This window comes from Amblyomma mixtum, chromosome 6 (assembly GCF_055824585.1).
Source record: "Amblyomma mixtum isolate Tamu chromosome 6, ASM5582458v1, whole genome shotgun sequence".
Classification (NCBI taxonomy): domain Eukaryota; kingdom Metazoa; phylum Arthropoda; class Arachnida; order Ixodida; family Ixodidae; genus Amblyomma; species Amblyomma mixtum.
This window is the reverse complement of record NC_143017.1, coordinates 52,511,124-52,533,078: the sequence shown is the minus strand read 5'-3', so window position 1 is coordinate 52,533,078 and position 21,955 is coordinate 52,511,124. Positions and strand designations below refer to the sequence as shown.

The window sequence follows — 21,955 nt, the reverse complement described above, 5'->3', positions numbered from 1 at the left end:
ATACAATGAACAACCAGAAAATACACAGAGCCCATGGGGCCCATGCATTTTTGTCTCTTAAGACGGATGGTGTTGTTGAGAAGACCTCCACTGCCCCAATTAGATGATTCATTTTCGGCATTTTGAGTGTAGGACACCATAGTAAAGCAGTGAAAAAGTGCAGATCACTGAGTGATAGCCCTTTTCTTTTGTGGTTTCATGCTTCACAGGGCGAAGTTGCCCAGTCGGTGCACCTAACTGTTTTTCGAATTGCACGAATGGCTGAGAACAAAACTGTCCACAGCTTGTGACACACAGAAAGCCACATTGAAATGCACACGCCATGGCCTCCGCAATCGGCTCCGGCTGCGAGCAACGGGCGCTTGATCGCAGAGGCCTCACGCGCGTACCAGAGCTTCCAGGTGCCGCCCACAGATGGCGCCCGAGACCACGGTCACCATCATCACATTTTTTCTCTGCCGCGAGCTTTCGCTATTCATATCGGCATCAGCATTACCAGCTCCAGTTTTTTTGCGGCTGTCAAAGGCGCGGGATCTGTAGTAGCATGCTAGTTCATCGTAGTTGTGGCTTTCGTGTGCTGCCACCAAGCGTTGCTATTTTAGCATGACAGGCAAGAATCTTAATAGCTACACGGCTGGCAGTTTTCTCTCGAACACGGCAAGCATGCGGCAGGCCTGAAAATTCTACATGGCCGAGAAGTGCGGCAGTCGTGACAGCGGCATGCCTAAATTTTCGTATGTGACTCGTATCGCCGAGGTTTGCGTGGGCCTAAGTCGGGAAGGTTTCCAGCTGAAGATGAAGCTTTCCAAACAGACGTTTAAAGCGAGCATTCCTGAAAACTGTCTGCAGCTGTTCCATGCCATGTTGGTGTTGAGTGCTGTGGGTTCGCAGCAGCTCCGACGACAGCAACACTAGTGAGTAGTAGTAATCAGTTCAGCGAAAACTTTGTTAAAATAAAGATTGGGAGGGGGGAGGGGTGGAGGCGTTGGCTTCCAATCATGTAAATACAGAATTGATTACAGTGCCAAGTTCAGGGTGCGCCTATTATGCATGGAAATACAAAAATCTGGTTTTTCGCGACCAAACAGGGGGTGCGCCTATTATGCGAGCAAACACGGTATACACAAAATGTCAGAAACCTAAGGAAAAAAGCATGCAACTACATGAAGCAGTTCCACATGTTCCTTGAAATGCAACACAACTATTTCTAGTGCGAGCTTATTTCTAGATGAAGCATGCTGTGACAAGCAGCTGTCACCAGAAGTCAATTAAATTAGCAGTTAGGAGCAGTGACAGGAGCACCTTCCCAATAACTGCAAAAGCCAGCATGCCAGCAAGAGGAGAGGACTGTCAGCGGCAACACAGCATCTGATGCTCCCTCGGCTAGCAGTTATGGGACAAGACGAACCTGCTCTGCCCAAGGCAGCCTAGCTTGCACAGCCAGCCTAAGAGCCCCGTCATTTTCTGTACACGCAGAAAGGTGCATGCTAAAACACAGGTAGAGTCCCAAGCACGAATATACTTCCTGTGTATACTACCTACATCGTACACTCAGTCAGTGTACTAGCGAACAGAAAGTAGCAGGCAACTACAATAAAAACGCACGTTAAGTTGTGCTGGGATTTACAGTACATATGCGTCTAAGGTTATCTGCACCAAGCAATCTTTCTGTAAAATGTCTTTTTGTAACCGTAAAGGACTACAGGTTTTTCGAAAAGTTAGTCTGTCTAATGCATTTCCTTATTTTAGAAAATTTAGAAAATAGCCACCGCGATGGCTCCGTGCTTATGGAGCAGCCCGAAAGAACCCCAGCGCTTGGCTGCTGGCTGGCAGTTCGATTTAGGCGAAATTCTGGTGGCCTGTGTACTGTGCATTGTCAGTGCACGTTAAAGAATCCCAGGTGGTCGAAATTTCCGGAGCCCTTCACTATGGCGTCCCTCATAGCCTCAGTAGCTTTGGGACGTTAAACCCTGATAAACCAAACCAAACAAATAATCTACAAGTGCATTTTCTCCTAGGAAAGAGCTGCATAGTACTATGAAATGCTCTCTTACTTACTCATGTTTCCTGCATGAAAATAGTATGTGGTTTACTGTGACATATTTCCAGACAGTTCAAAGACAAGGTCTTCCTGTTTCATAAATATGATATTTTGTGCAAGGTAGCAGTGGTTAAGAGTTAAACACACAGCAGCTATTCCAGTCACATTCCACCAAACATAAGGTGCTAAGTTTAGTAACGGTTATTAGCATTAAGGTCTAAGGCATATACTGGCTAAAATTATCAACCTAACATGCCCCCCACCTCTCAAGGCAATTAAGCTGCAGAACAAGGCTGTCTTGCATGCATGAACGAAAGCATTTCCACCCAAGAAGCTGCATGTCTTGGCAGACCCTGCTAAACCCTGGTTCATGTGTATACCTTTAAACTGAGACAGGACGTTTTAGCATTTGAAGGAATTAATCCATGCTTATTATTATCAGCACTCCTCTTCTACACGCCTTTCATCTCAAAGAATTTAGGTGCACTCCTTAATGCAACTTTAGGTTTGCATTCTGCACTGTTTGAAACGGCTCTGCACGCTACGACTCTACCAAAACTAGCCTCAGAACTGCAACACAAAGAAACTGATGCAGCCTAACTCATAAAAAGGGACTTGATCCCCCACTTTTTTTTTTTTTTTATACATCTGCTGGGACTACACTGAGTGTCTAAGTTACCCAAATGCTAAACTAACAAACTGTGACTGCATCGATTAGGCGTAGGTTGCGTCCTCGTTTGACAGGTCATTTTCTGATGGCACAGCGCAGCGGTTTTTGCCTTCCTCGCCGTGAGGAGGAGGGTGGCGGCAGACAGAGAGAGAGAGACAAGACTCACATCCTGGTTGAAGATGCGTGCACGGGCCTTCTCATACTCTTCCTCTCGCTCCTCGATCGACTTGCTCCTCCTCGAATCCAGAGACAACTGCCGTTCTGGGCTCTGCACATGCAGTACGCGGAGGAAGCCTCGTCTTGCACTCCGTTCGCTTCACTGGCCGCCGGCAGATTGTATATTCGCAACGTTCTTTTTAAACACGGCAAAAGACGAATCCAAAAGAGGGAGCTGTTCAGCAATAGCGTGCGATGCCCTCGGCACACACACTGGACAGAGACCATAAGGGCACTTTTTGGGGAGACTTAAAAGGATAAAATAAAATTTTAACAGCAAAAATAGTAAAAGAAAAATTGAGAACAAATTCATTCAAACAAGGCTCGCGGCCACTGCTGCACCAGGAGTTAAAGGCACAGCAGCATACGACAACTGCAGCACAATTTCAAATCCAAATACCAATACCACATAACAGCTGAAATGCATAATAAGCAACTTCTAGTTTTCATTTTGCCTTAAAAAAAGAGGGGGGGGGGGGGGGGGGGGGTTGAAGCAAGCAGTACCCAGGTTAGTGGCCATTTGCAATGCAGGCAAATTGCTCTAGGGCAAAAAGTAAACATCTAAAGCATAGAAAGTCAATCAGTACTACATGAGAATAAACGAATTAAAGGCAAACACAGACCACAAGCAATTACCAAAATCAGTGCACCAGCGAAGTACCACATTCAGAAGGCCTGAGGCACTTAAGGTACTACAAGAGTGCGCTTTCGCAGAAGTCCTTTGTTGTCTTCAATATCTGGTTACTTCGTGAACGATACAAAGAGGTTACAAAATTTCTGCAACAAAGGATAACATTTTATGAGCACAGGACAAAGAAGCAAAAAGTGTCACAAAATTGGTGTGTGTATAGTACATGCATGTGTCATTTTTTGTCCGTTCATCTTGTCTTCACTCTGTTTCACTCCTTGTCATGCAGAACTTTGCACTGATTGACAATATGCAAAAATGTCTTTTTCTTTTTCCATGCTAAGCAAGTCAAGTTTTTCTTTCATCTCGGTGCTCCAAACAACTGAAAGAACTAAATGTGCAGTCACCAACATAACTAATACATAAATAAATAAATAAATAAATAAATAAATAAATAAATAAATAAATAAATAAAGCAGAACTGCAGCAGCCCAGCTGTTATGCCAAGCAATCCTGGTACCACAAAAGCGCTTCCATGAAACCTAATGCTATTATTCCCTACCAGCCAGCTAGTATGCCGATAAATCCAAAAATTCTTTCGATACCGAAACTATAGTTAGTAGAGCAATAGGAAGTAAAAAATACCAGTCAATCATGCAAAATGTCCCATCTGCATGCTTTTCCTGCCAGTGTGCAGACACACCTTGATAAACAAAAACAAAGCACTACCAAGTTACACAATCACTACTACTACTACTCAATTAGTCACAGCTTACAAGTAGTAGTTAAAGGTGCACTGAAGAGGATTCTGAACACGTCTTTTTGCCGCGGGAACTCGATCCGCACGTTCCTAGCATTCATAGAAACAGTGACTTATTGCCCTATGTGGCCGATCTCCCCAATTAAAACGAATTAACGTCCGGCTGCCGCCTTTTTTTTTAAATTCTGCCCCGTACGGTGGGCGGAGTCGACCAACGCGTGGAGCGCCTTTCACTCAGTCCCGTGGAGGCTTTGCTTTCGCTTTATTTTGTTTTTTAGGTTTCCATGAATAAATAGTTTCATTCGCAGATAATATAGCCGCAAAATAAGCCCGCAGAAATAAAAATACGCGCGGACTATTTGCTACTACGGACTACTACGTATTACTCCGCCGATGGCAGAGCGGCAAGCCACCACGGGACTGGGTGAAAGGCGCTCCATGCGTTGGTCGACTCCGCCCATCGTACGAGGCAGAATTAAAAAAAAAAAGGCGGGAGCCAGACGTTAATTCAATTTAATTGGGGAAATCGGCCACACAGGGCAGTAAATCGCAGTTTCTAAGAAAGCTCGGAACGTGTAGATCGAGTTCACGCGGCAAAAAGACAAGTTAAGATTCCTCTTCAGTGCACCTTTAAGGGAGTGTGTCCTGCTTGTGAACCCATGTGCAAAAGCTCACCCCACGAGTGGCCCATTCACCTCCTCCCCATCAACAAAGAGGGACAGTGTAGCCTCCACAAATAACTGCCATCAGCTGGGGTAAGTCTACTGCGGGATAAATGGGAACGTTCAAATTAATAGTTCACCCCACTAACCTATGGTTGCCTCTACCCTGTGTCTGTCATAGTCGTCCTATACCTGCAAGCTTCTTAACTTCTCATCACTTCACTTGAATGTGGGCAGGCCCCAAAAACCATATTTACATGTATATAACACAACCATGAGTTTAAAGCAATGGGAGAGTTTGCGACCTTACAAAAATGCAAAAAAATATATATATTAAACTATAACACGATCATAACTTGTTCAAGCCAACTACAGCTGAAACGCCAAGGGCCCAGAAAAAAAAAAAAAACGGAAACAGCATAGCAATGACTACGTCCGAGAGTGAACACTCCAGAAATGCGTGCAACATCATCTACCGCAACAAAGCCTCCAACCCGTTAACAAATTAAGTCTTCGACACAGCAGTGACCTCTCCTCTCCTTTCCTTTCCTTCATAAACACCCTCTCTATGCCAGTGCACGCTCGCTGGCACATGTCAGGGTCTTCGAAAGTTAGCTTCCACTAGCAGCTCACGAGTCTCGCAGTGAAGACGCTAAAGCTAGCTTGAAGAGCAGTGAAAAAAAATTGGTGTTACATTGGTACCTTGTTTCCCAAGGAAACACAAGATGCATTTGCGATGGAAGTCAAAGTTTGCCTGTCTTGAGAGCTGTGCACTTGCTAGGAGGAGCTCGTAAGCTGTGACTTTGCAGAGAAGCAACTTGTGGAGATGAAAATGCCTCGGAATAACTGAGCCAGAAAGCTAAGAGCTGCATGAGCTGCAACACAAGTGCAGCAGTGATGCTGGATTTACAAGTCAACAATTTACATCTGAGTGCACGATTTCTATGCAGCAATCAATGAGTGCGACATCCATGCCACTATATAACAGCCAAGCAGCGTGGAGTATTCATCACTAAAGCATGCAACTACAATTGGAAATAAATGATGATGATGATGAATTTTTATGGCATCTGTGGCCAAAGAGCGCCATAGCACAAGGTTTTTTCTTCTACTCCAGGTCGGGTCAATGACCCATTTTCCAAGCATTTCACCATAAAGAAACCGAGCACCAGGCAGGGGAAAGCTTCTACCCACTGTATCACCGGTGGGCACCTAGGGGCACTGGGGATCGAACCCCGCATCTCCCGCATGTCAGGCGGATGCTCAGACAACTAGGCCACCGCTGCAAGGATTAGAAATAACCGATTCGAGCTAACTGCGACCAGGATGTGGAGTGTATGCGCAAACCAGGCAAATTCCATCGCGAATAAATGTGACAGCCAAAGCCATTTTCCCAGCCAAGGTCACGCATGTTTGTAGCCATTCTCCCAGTCAAGCAAGAGGAAACTTCTACAGCTCCTTCCGGACACAGAGCTGCACCAAAACCTTAAGGCTAGCCCCGAAAATCAAGCACATGCAGAAAGTATGCTTTTTTTTTTTATGTACACAGTAAAAGCTCATTAATTCAAATTCCACGGGAACGCTGACGTATTTCGAATTAATCAAAGTTCAAACTAACGAAATTGAACAGAATATGCGGTACACTGGGATCGGGAAGCAGTCGCATAGTGAGATTACCATAATTTACTCTTCTAAAGTATTAATTTATCACCTTTTGCTTTTTTTTCCATGAAAACAACATCTTGCACCTTCTATTCTAAAGCCTGAACTTATCGGAAGGCTTCTTCATCACCTTCGAAACTGAAGAACAGGCTGGCAGCATTCAGCGCATTCAAACTTGCTCAGCGGAGGGCCACATTGGAGTAGCGAAGGGCGAGTGATCACACATTGCTTTAAGTCTGCGAAAACGAGCTGCATGTGACTGTCGGGAGACTGCCACTTTTCGACCAAAACAATAGGGCAACGTTTGTGACTGGCAGATTCACACTTGCGAGTTCAGGACGTTGCCCAACTGTTTAGGTCAAAACTGAAAGTCACCAAGACAGCCGCACATACTTTGTCCAACTTTTCACTGTTCCAACCTCAAGTGGCAAGCTGCCAAACCAGTGAGCGTGCTTTTTGGCAACATCCTATTTCGATAACACACTGGCACTGACTTCACGCATGGTTTCTATTTTCTCTCGAAGTGTTTTGGCACAACATTCACTGCGAATCGACGACATTTCTAAACCTCCACGCCACAGCTGCAACCAATCATGCGGAACATTATGCCAAGGGAACCGGAAAACCGAAACAAAGACTTGCAGCATATATCAGCAAAAGTTCTAGTTCGTTCGTTTCGCACATGTCGAAGTTTCATGCCCGACTGCATGGTTTCAGATTCGGAGTGCCACAGACTGCGACGTGCCTTTCCGCATCTTGCTGCTGGTCGCGTCACCCATCACTCAACACAGCAGCTTACGCAGCAAGCTATTGAAGCATTCGATATCAGCGATTACAAGCAACAGCCAGGTAAAAATCTCGGAGGTCATGCTAGTTGCCATCACCATGCCGCCACAGAGTGCCCCTTCTACATTCATCCGGCCTCATACCTTGCGTGCCGTTTTTACCCTCTCCACATCGCCTCCAAAGAGGCTGCACAGCCTCATGAGAGCATTGTTTGGTTCGCCATGTGCCCAGGCCGCTGAGGCGGTACAACGCGACGCATAGTTCGAATTATTGGTTGCGCCAGCCATTCATGTCCGAATTAACGGGCTATAGGCTATATTTTATATAGTCTGTTATGGAGCTTGGGCAGACCAAGTTGTTCAGTTCAAATTATCCAAAAACTCGAATTAATGAGGCTTGAATTAACGAGCTTTAACAGTATATATATCATCACCTTTGATTTCCTATGCCTACTTATGTTGACTCTGCAATTATGTCCCTAAGAAGCCCTATTTTGTGTGTGTGCCAGCTGCAATATCCCCACCATGAGGCAAGTACTGAACCAAAGCGCTCCAGGAGAAGCTGATGATTCTGTGGAAGGCTGATGAAGGGAAGGTGAACAAGACTGAGATAGCCAAGATGAGCACCATACTGTTGAAAAGCAAAAATGTATCTGGCCTTGCCCCTTCCACCAGGCATCGCAGACGAAGGCATCAACACCACCGATGACGACACAGGGGATAAAGAGCAAATAAGGTGCAATCGTGGCCGCAAGTGACAAAGTTGTCGAATGTTGCACATCTATTCCTCAGTTCCGAAGAGGACAAAGGCTCCCCTCTGGCACTTTGCAGCAATCCAAGATGAGCTACCAACAGCAGCACTCCATGACAAAGTAAGCAGACAGCAGCAGAGAGATTTTTCATTATTAATAAAAGCTAGCACTCACCATTCCATCAAAATATCTTTTTTCGTCACTTTCTGACCACCACAGTGCTGTTTGAACCAATGAGCTCTTACTGCATTTGAAATTTAATTTAGCCCTGCCTCTGTGTATACCCTTCGACTGCGATAAAAGGTGGACTCAACAATGGAGACACCATGCTGCAGCACGTTCACTTTCCTTCACCTCTAAAGCCGGCTCTGCACACACAGCATGTCCAGGTTTGGAACAACAATCATAGCACCACAAGTATAGCACAGAATTTAGCTTTTCATTTATACCACAAGCTTGTGAAGTTCTGCTCTAAGCGTGAGACGGAGACACCAATGTAGGAAGATGTCTTGAAACACTGGAATTGCGACCTGGTTTCAAAGCAAAACTGCATCAGTCTATGCCATTGGTATGCTCTGAAGTGCAGTGGACTTATAGCAGGGCACTAACACTGCAGACAAATCTGTGCTCGTGCACATTAGCATGCTGAAGCCACTTAGCTGGGTGCTCTAGCACATCTCTTGCAGCCTGCCTGCTCTGACAATGGAGCTGACTTGTACTTAAAAGCAGTTTTTTTACATGACTATGGTAGCAGCAACAAAGCGTGAATGGGACTGCAAGAATGGTGAAAAATTAAAGGAGGGGGAGGGCACATTAAGCTTCACCTTAACAGTACGACGCAATGAAGTTAATGGATTAACGCCTATATATCTGGTGGGCAGGTTGTCATGATGCCAAAAGGTCACGCGACCTAGGTGGCCCACCTGCCCTCTAGGTTGCGTCTCTCGGGATTCGTGGATGATTCGCTCACGGTCAACGACGGCGACGACAATGCCGGCTTTTCTGCGACACGACCTCCTTAACACTACCGCGTTGAAATTTTGTGTACTAGGCATTGTTGAACAAGAGATGACAAAGCAAGCAGTGATGCCAGACGGAGTGCTTGTACTGTGCCCATGCGCCATTAAACACCATGTCATTACATCTATCAAGCTGCCCTGTTCTTGGCTTGCTAGATAATGTTCCAGTGAAGAGCTTGACTTTGCCCATTGTGGAAATTCTAAAGGCTGTGAGATTGTAAAGAAGCTTCTACCAGTCAAACCATGCTTGCCACTCTGAAAGCTGGAATTGGAGATGTCACAGGGGAAAAAAAAAAATGCTCAGCCAAACAACCACATGGTATGTGTCAAGAGATGGATAGCATTTACAAGAAAAAGAAAACAAAAATGTGCAAAGAGAGAGGAGGGGGCCCTTGCCTCCTTGCCGTCCTCGAAGGAGGCACTGTCCCGCTTGAGGATCAGCTTCTTGGGCTCCTCCGACAGCAGGTCCTCCCGAATCTGGTCCTTGAACCGAATGTCAGGCCTGGGCACACAGGAGAGGAAGCGCATGCTTGCAGCACTCCACCAACATGCTGAGTGAAGCGGAAAGGTGCCCTGCTACTTTTTACGAGATAATCTTTTTCAGAGATGAACTCTGCCTGCTTCTGTTCTGTCCTTCTTTTTCATACACAGAGCTTCCAATGTCACTCAGCATAGCTTTGTTTTACATGCCCACTGTAGACTAAAACCTCCCAATTGCATCAAGCCATCCTTAAAATAAAATGCATAATTCACACTAACAACTGCATCTAATTAGCACTTTTGCACTAAAAAAGCGACACCATAGTTGCATGCGCAATATCGGAAAGGATAATAAATTCCCCAAAACTTCATTTTCCATCGGCTCTGGTCTGTGTCAGCACTAATCCCGTTGCACTGTTTTTCTCATGGTGAATTTATACCAACACACCCAGCTTTCGGTTTGGTTTGGTTTGGTTTATTGGGGCTTAACGTCCTAAAGCAACTCAGGCTATGAGGGACGCCGTAGTGAAGGGCTCCGGAAATTTCGACCACCTGGGGTTCTTTAACGTGCACTGACATCGCACAGTACACGGGCCTCTAGAATTTCTCCTCCAAAGAAATTCCAGCCGCCGCGGCCGGGATCGAACCCGCGTCTTTCGGGTCAGCAGCCGAGCACCATAACCGCTGAGCCACCGTGGCAGCCACCGTAGAAGCTTTCAGTTCTTCTACTAGATAGCAAGGTTGCAACAAGAAACAGGATATGCTCATCACCTTAGACCCTCCATCAATGCCATAACAATCTTTGCACGCAAGGCTGCACACAAGCGAGAGAGCACGTGGATCGCCACTACGCCCACACACACACACCCAAACTGTGCCCGTGCCTGCAGTACCGCACCCAGTAGTACTGTGGGCAGAGCGGGTGCCACTCACAAGCGGGTGTTGCGTGTCTTGCTGACGATGACAGCCGTGCCAGCCTGGTCCACATTGTGGTCCAGGCCAAAGTACGCTGCCACCCGGTGCACCAGCATGCGGTGGTACGAGCTCATCTGGGCAAACTTGAACGACTGCCGCCTGCAGCAAAAGAAAAAGACGTGCACATGCAATCATAGCTGACAGCTGCATCTGCACGCACAGCAAAAAAAGGCACGACACTAGGTGATGTCACACATTGGTGCAAACTGCTACTTGGTCAGATAAAAAAATATATACAACAGCAGTTTTTCAAGTAAGGCCACCACCAACCAACCGCATATACCACCTGCTTCAACATACTGGAACGGTAAACTTTCATCTCATCCACTACAGCTACGCTATAAGTATTGTCACGTAGTGGGGAATGCAGTCCGGCGAACAGGAAAACAGCGAGAATGGCTTCTAAACAAAACTCTTCATTTGGGCTGACTTGCGCCCGCAAAGAAGTGAATCACTCGGTGGCAGCATAGCAACGAGCGTGCTCGGCAGTCGTCGAACAGAATGCCCACCACTCTTGGCCGTGCTATTTTTAAAGCAAACTTTCGAGATAAAAGCCTGGAAAGTTACTAGAACACTCTGGAACAACATAGAATCGGCTCCGCCTGGATGCGATCAATCGAGATAAATCTAGGCGCATCTTGCATCACAAACAAAGTGATACGGCGCTGTGCCGGCAGCTTTGAAGAATGAACAAACACTACAAACATTCGCGGCAGTATTCACATCATAAAGGACACTCTACACAAAAAGGTTTTCCAGCAATACTTATTTCAAAAATTAGACATGAAAATTGTGAGGAATTGTCCTGCACAAAGCTGTTCTACTCTATGAGAAAAAAAAAAGAATCTGGGAACACATGAAACACCTTCCGCAGAAACGCTGATTGTTGCGAAATGAAAGGTCTCGCACGGGGCCCTGGTTTCCACAGGAAACTGCATATTTTCATACCAGTCTCACAGCTTCTACTCATCTCTGTGTCTGTGTGTGATACTTGTGACATAATTATTGCTTTTTCATGACAACTGTTGGCCCTAACCTATGCCAGTTGGGTAACATTCTACCCAAAATTAAAAAATTTTGGCACAAAGTTTCCAGCATGGGGGCAAAACAACTGATGTGCCCCTGAGCAACACAGGAGAGTGAGCAGCTCACTTGTTGTCCCTGACGAGGGAGAGCAGGTCCTGCTCGATCTTGAGCATCATCACCCGGTCCTTGTGGTTCTTGTGCAGGGTGTCCACTATGAACTGCTCCAGGTCCACACCCGTGGAGTCAGTGTACGTCTCCGTGCTCGAGTCTGCACCCCAAAGAACACGAGAGAGAGAGAGACGCGTCTCTACGCCTTTCTTTGCACACGAACTTCTCATCAGCAACGCTGCAAAAGCAAAATCTAGGCTTCATTAAAACGCAGACCATACCAACTTGATCACGAACTCCGGGGTAATATTCTAGAGTCATCGCCACAGTGCACCTGCTAGCTACAGCAATGGAACCATGACACATCAGCGCAAAAACACACGTGAGCAAAGAAAACGGGAATAAGCGAACAGTGCTGGGCAACCAGGCTTCAGCACTGCCACCTACATTCCTTTTTCTCTTTTTTTTGTGTGTGTGTGTGTGTGAGTCACCCCTTTTTCGCTTGACTTTCCCAGTCTGTCATGTACTGAAAGACCCAGCTTCCCCGACAGACTACCGTATTTATTCGAATCTAGGCCGATAGTTTTTTAAAAAAAAACGAGATGTAGAACTCTTATGTCGGCTTAGATTCGAGGATTTCGTTTCGAGGTTTCGTATTCGTAAAATACGAATAAATGTAACACGCAGGTGGCGCCCCCACAAAACGCCAACGAAAGACAGCACTGTAGCCGTTGCTATCCGTAGCCGATACTGATCAAAGCACACATGAGCACTGGCTGCCATTTTGGCCTTGTTCTGTTCTCGTGCGGTGGCGTGAGCACATTCGCAGCAGTGAAGTTTTCGTGCGTGGTTTTTATCACCAACACCATGGCACCAAACAGGCAGTGCCATTATAGTGCCGCCTTCAAGCGGAAAGTTATACTCGCTGCAGAGCAGTCGTCAAATCTTCAAGCCGGGCGGGACTTCGGCGGCTGATCCCGGGCTGGCGTTGCATATGTCTCCTCGCCCAAACACAAGCCCGGGATCGGCCTGAGCGGGTTCCTGGCAATAAATGTCGTTTGCGTGCTGTACCTCTTGTTTGCAGTTGTTTTTTCGGCCGGCCTACAATCGAGGTAAGTTTTTTTTTTTTTCTGTGGCCTTCAACTTTCGGGTCTCTGCTTAGAATCGTGGCCGGCCTAGATTCGAGTAAATACGGTACAACAGACTCGGGCACGGATGAAGAATATGGTGGTTCACTTCCTGTCAATTTCAATGTCACAAAGTTCTCACTGATCAATGGATGGAACTATTACAAACTCCTCTCAAAATAACTAAACTGCTACCTTTCTGCCGACCGTAACTGCCCCCACACTGGCCACACCGACAGCTATGTACACATCACTTCCGCCTTTCCAGCAGACACCCGAAAAGATGGTCCAACAACACTTGCAATGCTTGACGTAGACGCAACAGATTTAAAGAAATACTGCTTTGGGCGTAGTTCTTCTGTTTGATACGGACTGATGTGTTAGGTAGTATGTTTACCACAGCGGCCTCTCCCAGCGTGCTGAATATGTAACGGCCCATTTTAGCACTTTCTTGACATGCTTGATGCAGTATGATACATTTTTTGTTGCATTTCAGGTATTATTAGTGCTGACTTCTAATTGGACCACTGTGACAAACCAACTGTCTGTATTTTTTTTTATAACCGATTGTACAGAGGTTTACATATCTAAGGACTTTTTCGGGAACTGAGTACCTTTGTCCCCAACCTTTGCAGTTTTTCATGCACGGAAGCTAAACAACGAGTGAAATTAAACTACATGAACTAAACACTTGGGGTACCCTTGCGGACACAACACAAACCACATGTAAACATCTTCCACTGCAATGATTCACTACAAAGTCAACTCTGGATAATTCCAAATCAAAGGGGGCCAAAAATTTTTTCATTACGTACCGTTTAAATTAATGAGAGCCCTTTTCAGAACAAATCAAATTCAAAATTAAGCATGTTTGCACCAGCAAGAGTCCATTACAGTAAAAGCTCTGTATTCGAAAATACAGACAATTCGTACTGATGGTTCGCACCGTTTTATTCAAACAAGCTACCAAAGACAGGCCGGATCCAGGCATGATCGGCGCATCAAGAGATCATCATATTAAATAGCCCCATTCAAAACCTGAGTTCCATGCTGCATTGTCACTCATGCGCCTCTGACGTGCGCAAGACAGGCGTGACCAATAACAGAAGCGCCATTCCCAAGAATAGTCCGACTGCCTAGTTTCGGTCTCTCTTATCTGAGCTCGTGCCAGCCGTGGTGAAGGTGGCTCGACTGACCAGTCAGCGTCAGAAAACGAAGCTAATCCAGCTGAGCACAATTCAGATGCTGACTGGTGCGTTGCTGGCGCTTACCCCCCACCCTCCGATTTTTTTTTCCTCGCTGCTTCAGCCCAATTTTCTTCCAGTGTGTGCAGAAACTGCGCGCTCGTCACGAGCCATTCTCTGTTCGTGCAGTGAAGCCTCCACACTAGTGACGGTCCACCTAAAAGAAGGGTAGTGCAGTAGCAGTGGAGCTCCAGTGCAACACACCGCGAAGGATGCCGAGGAAGCCCTTACCATTTTGGAGCTGTTCTGCTTTGGCGCTCCCGACAGTATGCACACTATCGGGAGCACCTGTCAATGACTGTTTTTCGAAAACAGTCACTGCCGCGCTGTTCTCACCTCAAGAGCAAGCAATCACTGCCCAGCCTTTCGCCAAATAAACTCATCGTAATGCAATCAGTTCTTGAAAGTTTTTGAAGGCTCACCTCTCGAGAGGCTGGGCGAAGAGCCCTCGAGGCTGCCCTGTGAACTGCTGGTGCCCTGCTTGCTCAGCCGTGCTGGCTTGGTGCCGGACGTCTTGCCGCCCACGGGGCCCTGCACATGCGCCAGCGTCACCACCCAGCAATTGAAGGGTAGTCTTAGCAACACCGCAGTGGAAGGGAGGAAGTGGCCAGAGGTAAAGCACCTCCGCACAGGAGACTTAAGATTGTTGCCACAGTGACCAAACTCTCCCTGTACAGTGCCACGGCATTCATATGCGCAGCATGAGCTCATATGCATGGCCTTGGCTGAGACAGCTGCATTTCAGCTGACTGGTCGAAACTATATACAAAAATGCCCACGCACCGAGATGTGGTGAATGTTAAAACAACCACAGATGGCAGAAATTAACCCAGCACCCTCTACTCTCACATACTTTGCAGTCACTAGTGCACCAATGGCACATAAAAATCCATGAACAATAAACTAGCCTAACCCTTAGCTCTATCTGTATGGCAGAACAAAAACATGGCAAAACCAGCTGCAACAAATAGCAGGCATAACAGCATGAATCAGCAGAAAAAAAAAAGGATGTTTCTATCAGTACGAAAAAACAATGGTTCAGAAATGCAGCAATAAGTGGACGACACTAGTGGTGCCCAGTTGTATTAGACCTTTAATTACCAAGCCTGATGCCAATCTCTGGAACATCTGAACCACGCCTCACAAAACCATGGCCCCAGAGAGTGCTCAGAAATAGAATACTCATTAGTATCCACTGTAACTCATAATGTGAGACATCACTATCACAGTGTAGAAGAATACCCTGCCCCGAGTTATACACACATAAGTGCCAGTGTAAATGTGTTTTGATGAAAGCTCAGTTTGTTTCACACAAAAGTGGGCAACCTGGTGAAAGCATCAATATTTAGTGCACCAATATGACTGCACAATCAACAAATAATTCTGCACTCCTTGCTGAGGAACGTACAGCAATTTCTAACGAGAGAAGTCTGAATTCAAACAGTCCCACACCGCCAGCTCTGCCAATAGAAACAGTCTTCAGTCAACTTCACCAGAGCAAGACTGAAATATCAGAACAGACAAGGAAGAAAAGGAAAGAGGAAGAAAAAGAAGTTGAGAGGAATAAGGCATACACATGGTAATAGATACAATCAACATGCCTCCTACAGATAAGAAAAAACTTGGCAATGCACACTGCTACAAGAGGCAGCAAAGCGTTTCACATGCACAGCAGTATGTGATCAAAAGTCTGCGCATACTCAATTATTCGTTTTAGCACAGAGGCACTTAAGTGAAGAAACTGCTTAAATGTACACTGCTGCTGTTGTTGGTTCTTGTGATCTAACCTCAATGCTAAAGCACATTTGTCGGTTGTCAAAAATTAACAAAAGTAGTGACAAGTGATGCTAACTCACTGTTCCGGAATATTTTTTGTGAACTATCCCTTCTGTAACTTTATCGAGCTTTCTTGAGCTGAGCTACATTTGTCATAGACATAAATTGTGCTAGAGTGTGAAATTTATTCACAATAAAAGAATAAGCCATCTACAATAAGCCAACTACAGCAACTAATAACCAGCTATAAGTTTAACTACTATACTCAGACATTTGAGTTTCAGGGACCACTACACTAATAACGAACTACTATGGAATTGAACGACTGCAACCAGCCATTTGAGAAAGAAAAATTCACTCACAAAGAGTGTACTAGTATTGTATTATGTCACCTCTTCCCAGCACGAATAACCTCACGTGAGGTACCCTGCCTATGGGTGTGCTCAATCCCCCCCCCCCCCCTACAAGGTAGAAGCTAAGGCAGAAGCTAGAAGGTAGAAGCTAAGATTTCTCCCTTTTCTCTATGAGATGGCAGGAGCGACACACCACAAGGATCCTACACACAGCCTAAAGCAATGCCACAACCATCTTAGAATTTGAAAGCATCCCTAAAGTGAACGAACAGAAATGCAAGAGTTCACAATAACACATAGAGTCAACTAAACTAACCTCCACAGACCACAACTGGAGACAACTACCGCATTTACCCAATTCTAACGCGCACTTCTTCATGAAAATCAAGCCTCAAATCGGCATGCACGTTAAAGCCGGATGCAAACTACGAACTGCCCGAGTGTCATTCAATCACAACATGCCAGTCAGGCTTTTCTTGGCAGCTGGCACCTTTCTTTTTGTTTTTGTTTTTTTTTTCCACTAAGACGACCATCCGAAATTACAAGGCCCAGAGGTAGCGCCAGTGCCCCACTCCCACTAGGGTGCACAGAGCTCCATGCGTAAAAAATTAAATCTTAAATTAGTACATAACTCTGTTCCCCTAAAATAAACTCAGGAGTTACCCAGCTAGCCCGCAGTGGCAGTCGCTATCCCAGACGAGCGATAGGTAGCGGGAGAGATAACTTCAGCTTGGTGACTTTACTGCCGGTAACCTCCAGATCATGAGTCGTGCCGCAATCCGAAACCCTTCGCCATAGAGTTTCTTACTATTACCTAGAGGGAAAGCTGGCAACCCGTCTATGGGAGTTTGCATGGCGACCCCTCGAGACCACTTCAGCCACCATGGGCGCTCAAAGCATCATGGGACGGTGAGCTACTTGTTGCGGAACTGCAACGTTTGGCCAAAAAATTATAGAAAAATAAAGCTGTTTGATAACTACAAACGTCCTAACATTCAATATCTGGTCTAATGATTGCAACAAACGAGCAGAAAAGCATTTAAGTGCAATGTTTGCCCAAAATAAAAGACGACTCGCTCTCCTATTGGCCAAGTAATGAACACTATAAAAACTAATATTTCGTTATTAACAGACGCACTTTCAAAAGTAAATATGTTCTCAAAAAAGGTGTTGTTGCTTAGATACTTCAAGAAGTTTTTTAATGGCATTTCGGAAAAGTGAAACCTTTTATTGGCGTCATGTGTCGTTGCATTTTTACTACTATGGTTTTTGCACACTGCGTTCGCGCGAAAGTCGTCTGCGCACACACGAACAGCGTTTTCGGAATGCAACATCTTAGTAGTGCCACTCCGTGTTCCCGAAAAACTACGACTGTGCCGCAACAAGTAGCTCACCGCTCCATGATGCTTTGAGCGTCCATGGTGGCTGAAGTGCAGCGCCGCCAGCTTTCCCTCTAGGTAATAGTAAGAAATTCTATGCCCTTCGCAGTACAGTTTGCCGCTTACCAGACTAGTCAGCCAGGCCGCACAGGCATGTGGAAGGCGCACGGCGCTACTGCCACTGATCTCCATTTGCCTCCAACTGGTGGCCTTGCAAATGCATTGTTACGCGCCTCTTGTCTCGAGGTGTGCTTGCCACAATGACAGTGAAGGACCGTCAAGAGAGCGCCAAGGAATAAAATGGAAGCAGACACGAACGTTGCTTAGGGCTTCCGCACAAATTCTGCATTTCCCATTTTTCCCGAACATGACACACTGCTGCGAGTTAGCGTCAGGTAAATACGGTAGTTCTTCCACTGTACTAAGTCGACACAAATGGGACTCAGATTACTGTGTGGCTCCTTCAGCAAGCCGGTGCGCATGGCTCAGCCACTTGTTGTAGACGAAAAAAAGAAAATATATAGTTTTTATGAATATAATAAAATTTTTTGATGATGATGAAGGTGGAACACCTACTAAGGACACACCCAGACCACGATTTCTAACCTGATACTGGGAAGCTCCGAACTAAACAAAATGCGGAAAGGCTCTCTTATACCTGTTCTTGTTCATGAACACAGTGCTGACTTATTATTACGAGCCAGTAGGCCACTAATGCACGTGTTATAAGGGCAGTTTAATTTGCCGTCCAGCGCACAGCGGAGGACCACCATCACAGCTGAATGATGTTCTACAGCACTAACTGCTGAGCTACAGTCAGCACTGATGACTGCGCTGCCTCAACCAGCTTGCAAACGTTTCCAGCAGCAACATGCATGCAAACCACATGAAACATCGCTGCCCTCTCTAGGGTGGTTCCTAAACTTTCACTGAACATGTGTACAAGCAATGAACACCCAGAACAGCACAAGATGAACCGGAACCAAGTGCTACAGCCAAACACGCCTGTAAATAGCTGCCTTGGGCCTCTACAGTGCTCACCTATCACAAACGCTTAAAATTTAAATTTTGTGAAATAAAACTTTTTAAAATAAAAATTTTTAAAAATAAATGAAAAAAAAATGCAAGTACATTTTTATTAATTAATGAAACCCATGTGCCTTGATCCCATGGGCGAGAGGTTGCAATGGTTTCCACGGAAAGTGCCACGCTAACATAGTCAACGGCCATTCAGTTCGACAGCGCTGGGGAGCTGAACTGCTGTTCACTCGAATAGCAGTCAAAACTGCCCGTATAAGAGGGGTACTATTCCCCGCCATCTCGACACAAACGGACAGGGCTTTTCCGGGCAGAGCGGCCCCTAAAGGTGGCTAAGATCAACGGGCGTTCCCCACCTGCACCGACAGCATCTGTGGCGAGGCCGTGGCCGCCTCGGGCGAGAGATCCAGAGGTGGCGAAGCGTCATCTCGAAGCGCGTGGCTGCGCACTAGCACCTTTAGCCGCTGCACACCGTCCCAGACAGGAGGAGGGGGAGGAGCCAGTGAGAGAAGGACAAACACAGACACAGAGAGAGGCACCAGAGGCACACTTTGCCCACACCTGCTGAGTGGCCCAACTGTCCGCTTTTGAAAAGCCAGCTCCACACCCTTGGATGTGTGAAGCTTGGTGCATCTCTCAATTCCTTTTTTTTTTTTTTTTTTCATGTACACTGCCTATACTGATGTAGTCTTTGTTCCTACACCTTATCTCATTTCGCAATATTGATTCTCTCCTCCAAGAGCGTGTTCTAAAGAGCGAACCGAGCGGAGTCGAGAAATTGAACTGAAGAGCTAAGTGCTTACAGGCATAATAGAACAAGCCCGCATCTGCTGTCACAGTGCGGGTGTGGGCACACACAGTGCAGCAGGGGTAGGCAAAGTGAAAGGCCTCCGAAGAGCAAGACGCCACATTCAGGCAACCCCGCAGCCTCTGCTATCTATCTACGCCGACAAAAGCTGCTACAGGAACTAAACACTACACACACCCACAAATACGCCCACTCTGCTCCGAGCTGTTTCTGGGCAGAGTCAGAGGGGTCTTGAAGAGTAACTTTGAGGACTGCATGGGATGCTACCTGAGGCACGCAGTAATACCACTGGTGAGCTAGATTCTTAGACATTTTTTCGAAATTACCAACTCATTCATCACACGTCTTTCACAGAAGTATCATTCAATCACCGGCTTCTTGCTCAACAGTCATAGATGCATGGTCTGCCAGCTGTACAAGAAAGTGAATAACACTGACAGGACTGTGGTGCTTGTCAAAACCCAGATACTATTAGATAGGGGCAGTGTGAGGCACCACTTTTCAGGAAGAAGAAAAAAAAATTACACATCGAGGGCAAGCCAGTACATCCTGACACCATATTTTCATTCATATTCATATATATTTTTTCCTCTCGCAGTGCGCGAGTGGAACAAACTTGATCCAATAATTGCACAACAAAGCTTGCCTGAAAAGTTTACCCAGCTTGTAGAAGAAGCGCTATTGTGGCCAAACGCAGAGTAAAACTATTGTATGATATCTGTGTTATTATTACATTGATCATTTTGCTTTCATTGTTTGGTGCTGCATTACTTGCATGTATTTTATGATCCTAATTTTACAAATTGTGTACTTACCATTGTTATTTATGTATTTTGAAACACAGTAAGTTTTCTGAGTTGCCTCTTGAATTCCTTGTACATATCCTTTGACATGTCCTGTATTAATGTAACCAGTCGATTGTGCCGCTCTCTCTGGTATAATTCTTTGTTAATAATACTGTAAAATTGTTTTTCTGTACCCACCCCTGTTACAATCCCTCTGGGGACTGACAGTATGTTTAAATAAATAAAATAAAAAAATATATTATTTCATTAATATTTTCATTTTCTCCATTGCTCCACGTAGCACACGAACTTTCCCATCCCAAAATTGCCCTGCCCATGGTGCAGAAAAGGAAACAAGCAGAGTCCCCAATGGGCACTTCGACATTTGCACTTTCTATTCTGTATTAGCTCTCTTCTTGGTCAAATCTGCATACTTGACATTCTTGAACAGTAGCAACCTACTGATACAGACTCAATTCAGAGTCCCTTTAACCTTGCCTGCTGAATCACAGAACTCAAGTCCCTCCAGCATATTATCAGGGGAATAGAAACTAAAGTCTATTCGGCAAGCTAAGCCTTTCTGCCCACTTTAAAGAGCCCAAGAAGTTCACTCTAGTACCCCATATGCACAAGAACAGGCGTTACAGCACACTTACAAGGCAGCCTAGCTCTGACTACTCCACTGAATCTAGGTGTGATAAACAGATTGCTCAGGGAGCGGCAACACTTACCAAAGCTAAACATGTAATATATACAAAAGCTCTATTTATGGGTCCCTGCTAGGATTCTGGTTCAACTTTTGTTCAATCACCCCCATTCAAGAGCAAAGAAAGCATGGGCACTAGCAAGGACGCAGGGAGAAAAGAAAGTGAGAGAGAAAGGACAGGAATAAAAGACTAGCAAAACCAGGCTGCTAAGTGCAGCAAGCCACAGAATGAGTGTGCAAGCCCCAAAGGTGCAACGCATTGTTCCTCCCATCTGTGTGGCCGAAGCCAAGCTCAAGACACGAGATAGGCAATTCTGTCCAGTAGTGCACCATAACTGATGGGGCATGGGGGCTACAATCCATGCCCTGTAAATATCGCGATAAGCAGCTGGAACTACCCCTTCACACGCATTCGTATTGATTATTTCTGCTGAGGAACCATGTCTATGATCCCATAACTGAGTGATGTTTGCAAACAACTGAACCATTAAAACAGCCTTTCATGCCGTAAATAATAAAAAATTTATGCCGTAGCTGCTTAACCCGGGCACGGGATTTCCGCTAGACTCCTCACACCGTGAACGGCCAAATGCACAAAAAAAAAAGGAAGAAAGCGATAAAAAATTTTAAATTCTTTCAGCATTCCAGAAACAGCCTCTTTCCCATCCCTCACATAAGCATGTGCTGACAGTTACAGTAGCGCACTTCTCTGGAATGCGCCTTGCAACTATGTAACGAGGCTTGCAAGCTGATCCGACGAGCACTGTCGCTGTAGCAACGCTGAACAAGGTGCCCAAGCTGATCCAACCAGCTCTGTTGCTGTAATAGCGTTAAACAAAGTGCGCCATCCAGTAACAGACAGACACAAGTCGCAAACCCTCAAGTATAAAGGGTGGTTTATAGTTGTCACAGTTAAGCTTGAAAGCAAGCTAAGCAACCTCTGCCCTTGGTAAGC

The 21,955-nt window shown here is 45.8% G+C and overlaps 1 protein-coding gene across 5 annotated transcripts in view; it reads right to left on the bottom strand.

Moving 5' to 3' along the window:
* Window positions 1-21,955, bottom strand: part of enc (R3H domain containing protein encore) — a 75,569-nt gene that overhangs the window by 40,838 nt on the left and 12,776 nt on the right. For 4 of the 5 annotated variants that reach the window (XM_089547944.1, XM_089547947.1, XM_089547946.1 and 1 more), the window contains exons 5-10: window positions 19,058-19,165; window positions 14,578-14,686; window positions 11,803-11,944; window positions 10,609-10,749; window positions 9,592-9,697; window positions 2,878-2,979 (exon numbers count right to left, since the gene is read on the bottom strand). In XM_089547944.1, coding sequence (XP_089404070.1) covers window positions 2,878-2,979; window positions 9,592-9,697; window positions 10,609-10,749; window positions 11,803-11,944; window positions 14,578-14,686; window positions 19,058-19,165 — 708 coding nt within the window. The remainder of the gene's footprint in view (window positions 1-2,877; window positions 2,980-9,591; window positions 9,698-10,608; window positions 10,750-11,802; window positions 11,945-14,577; window positions 14,687-19,057; window positions 19,166-21,955) is intronic. The other variant, XM_089547945.1, reaches the window with a different exon arrangement.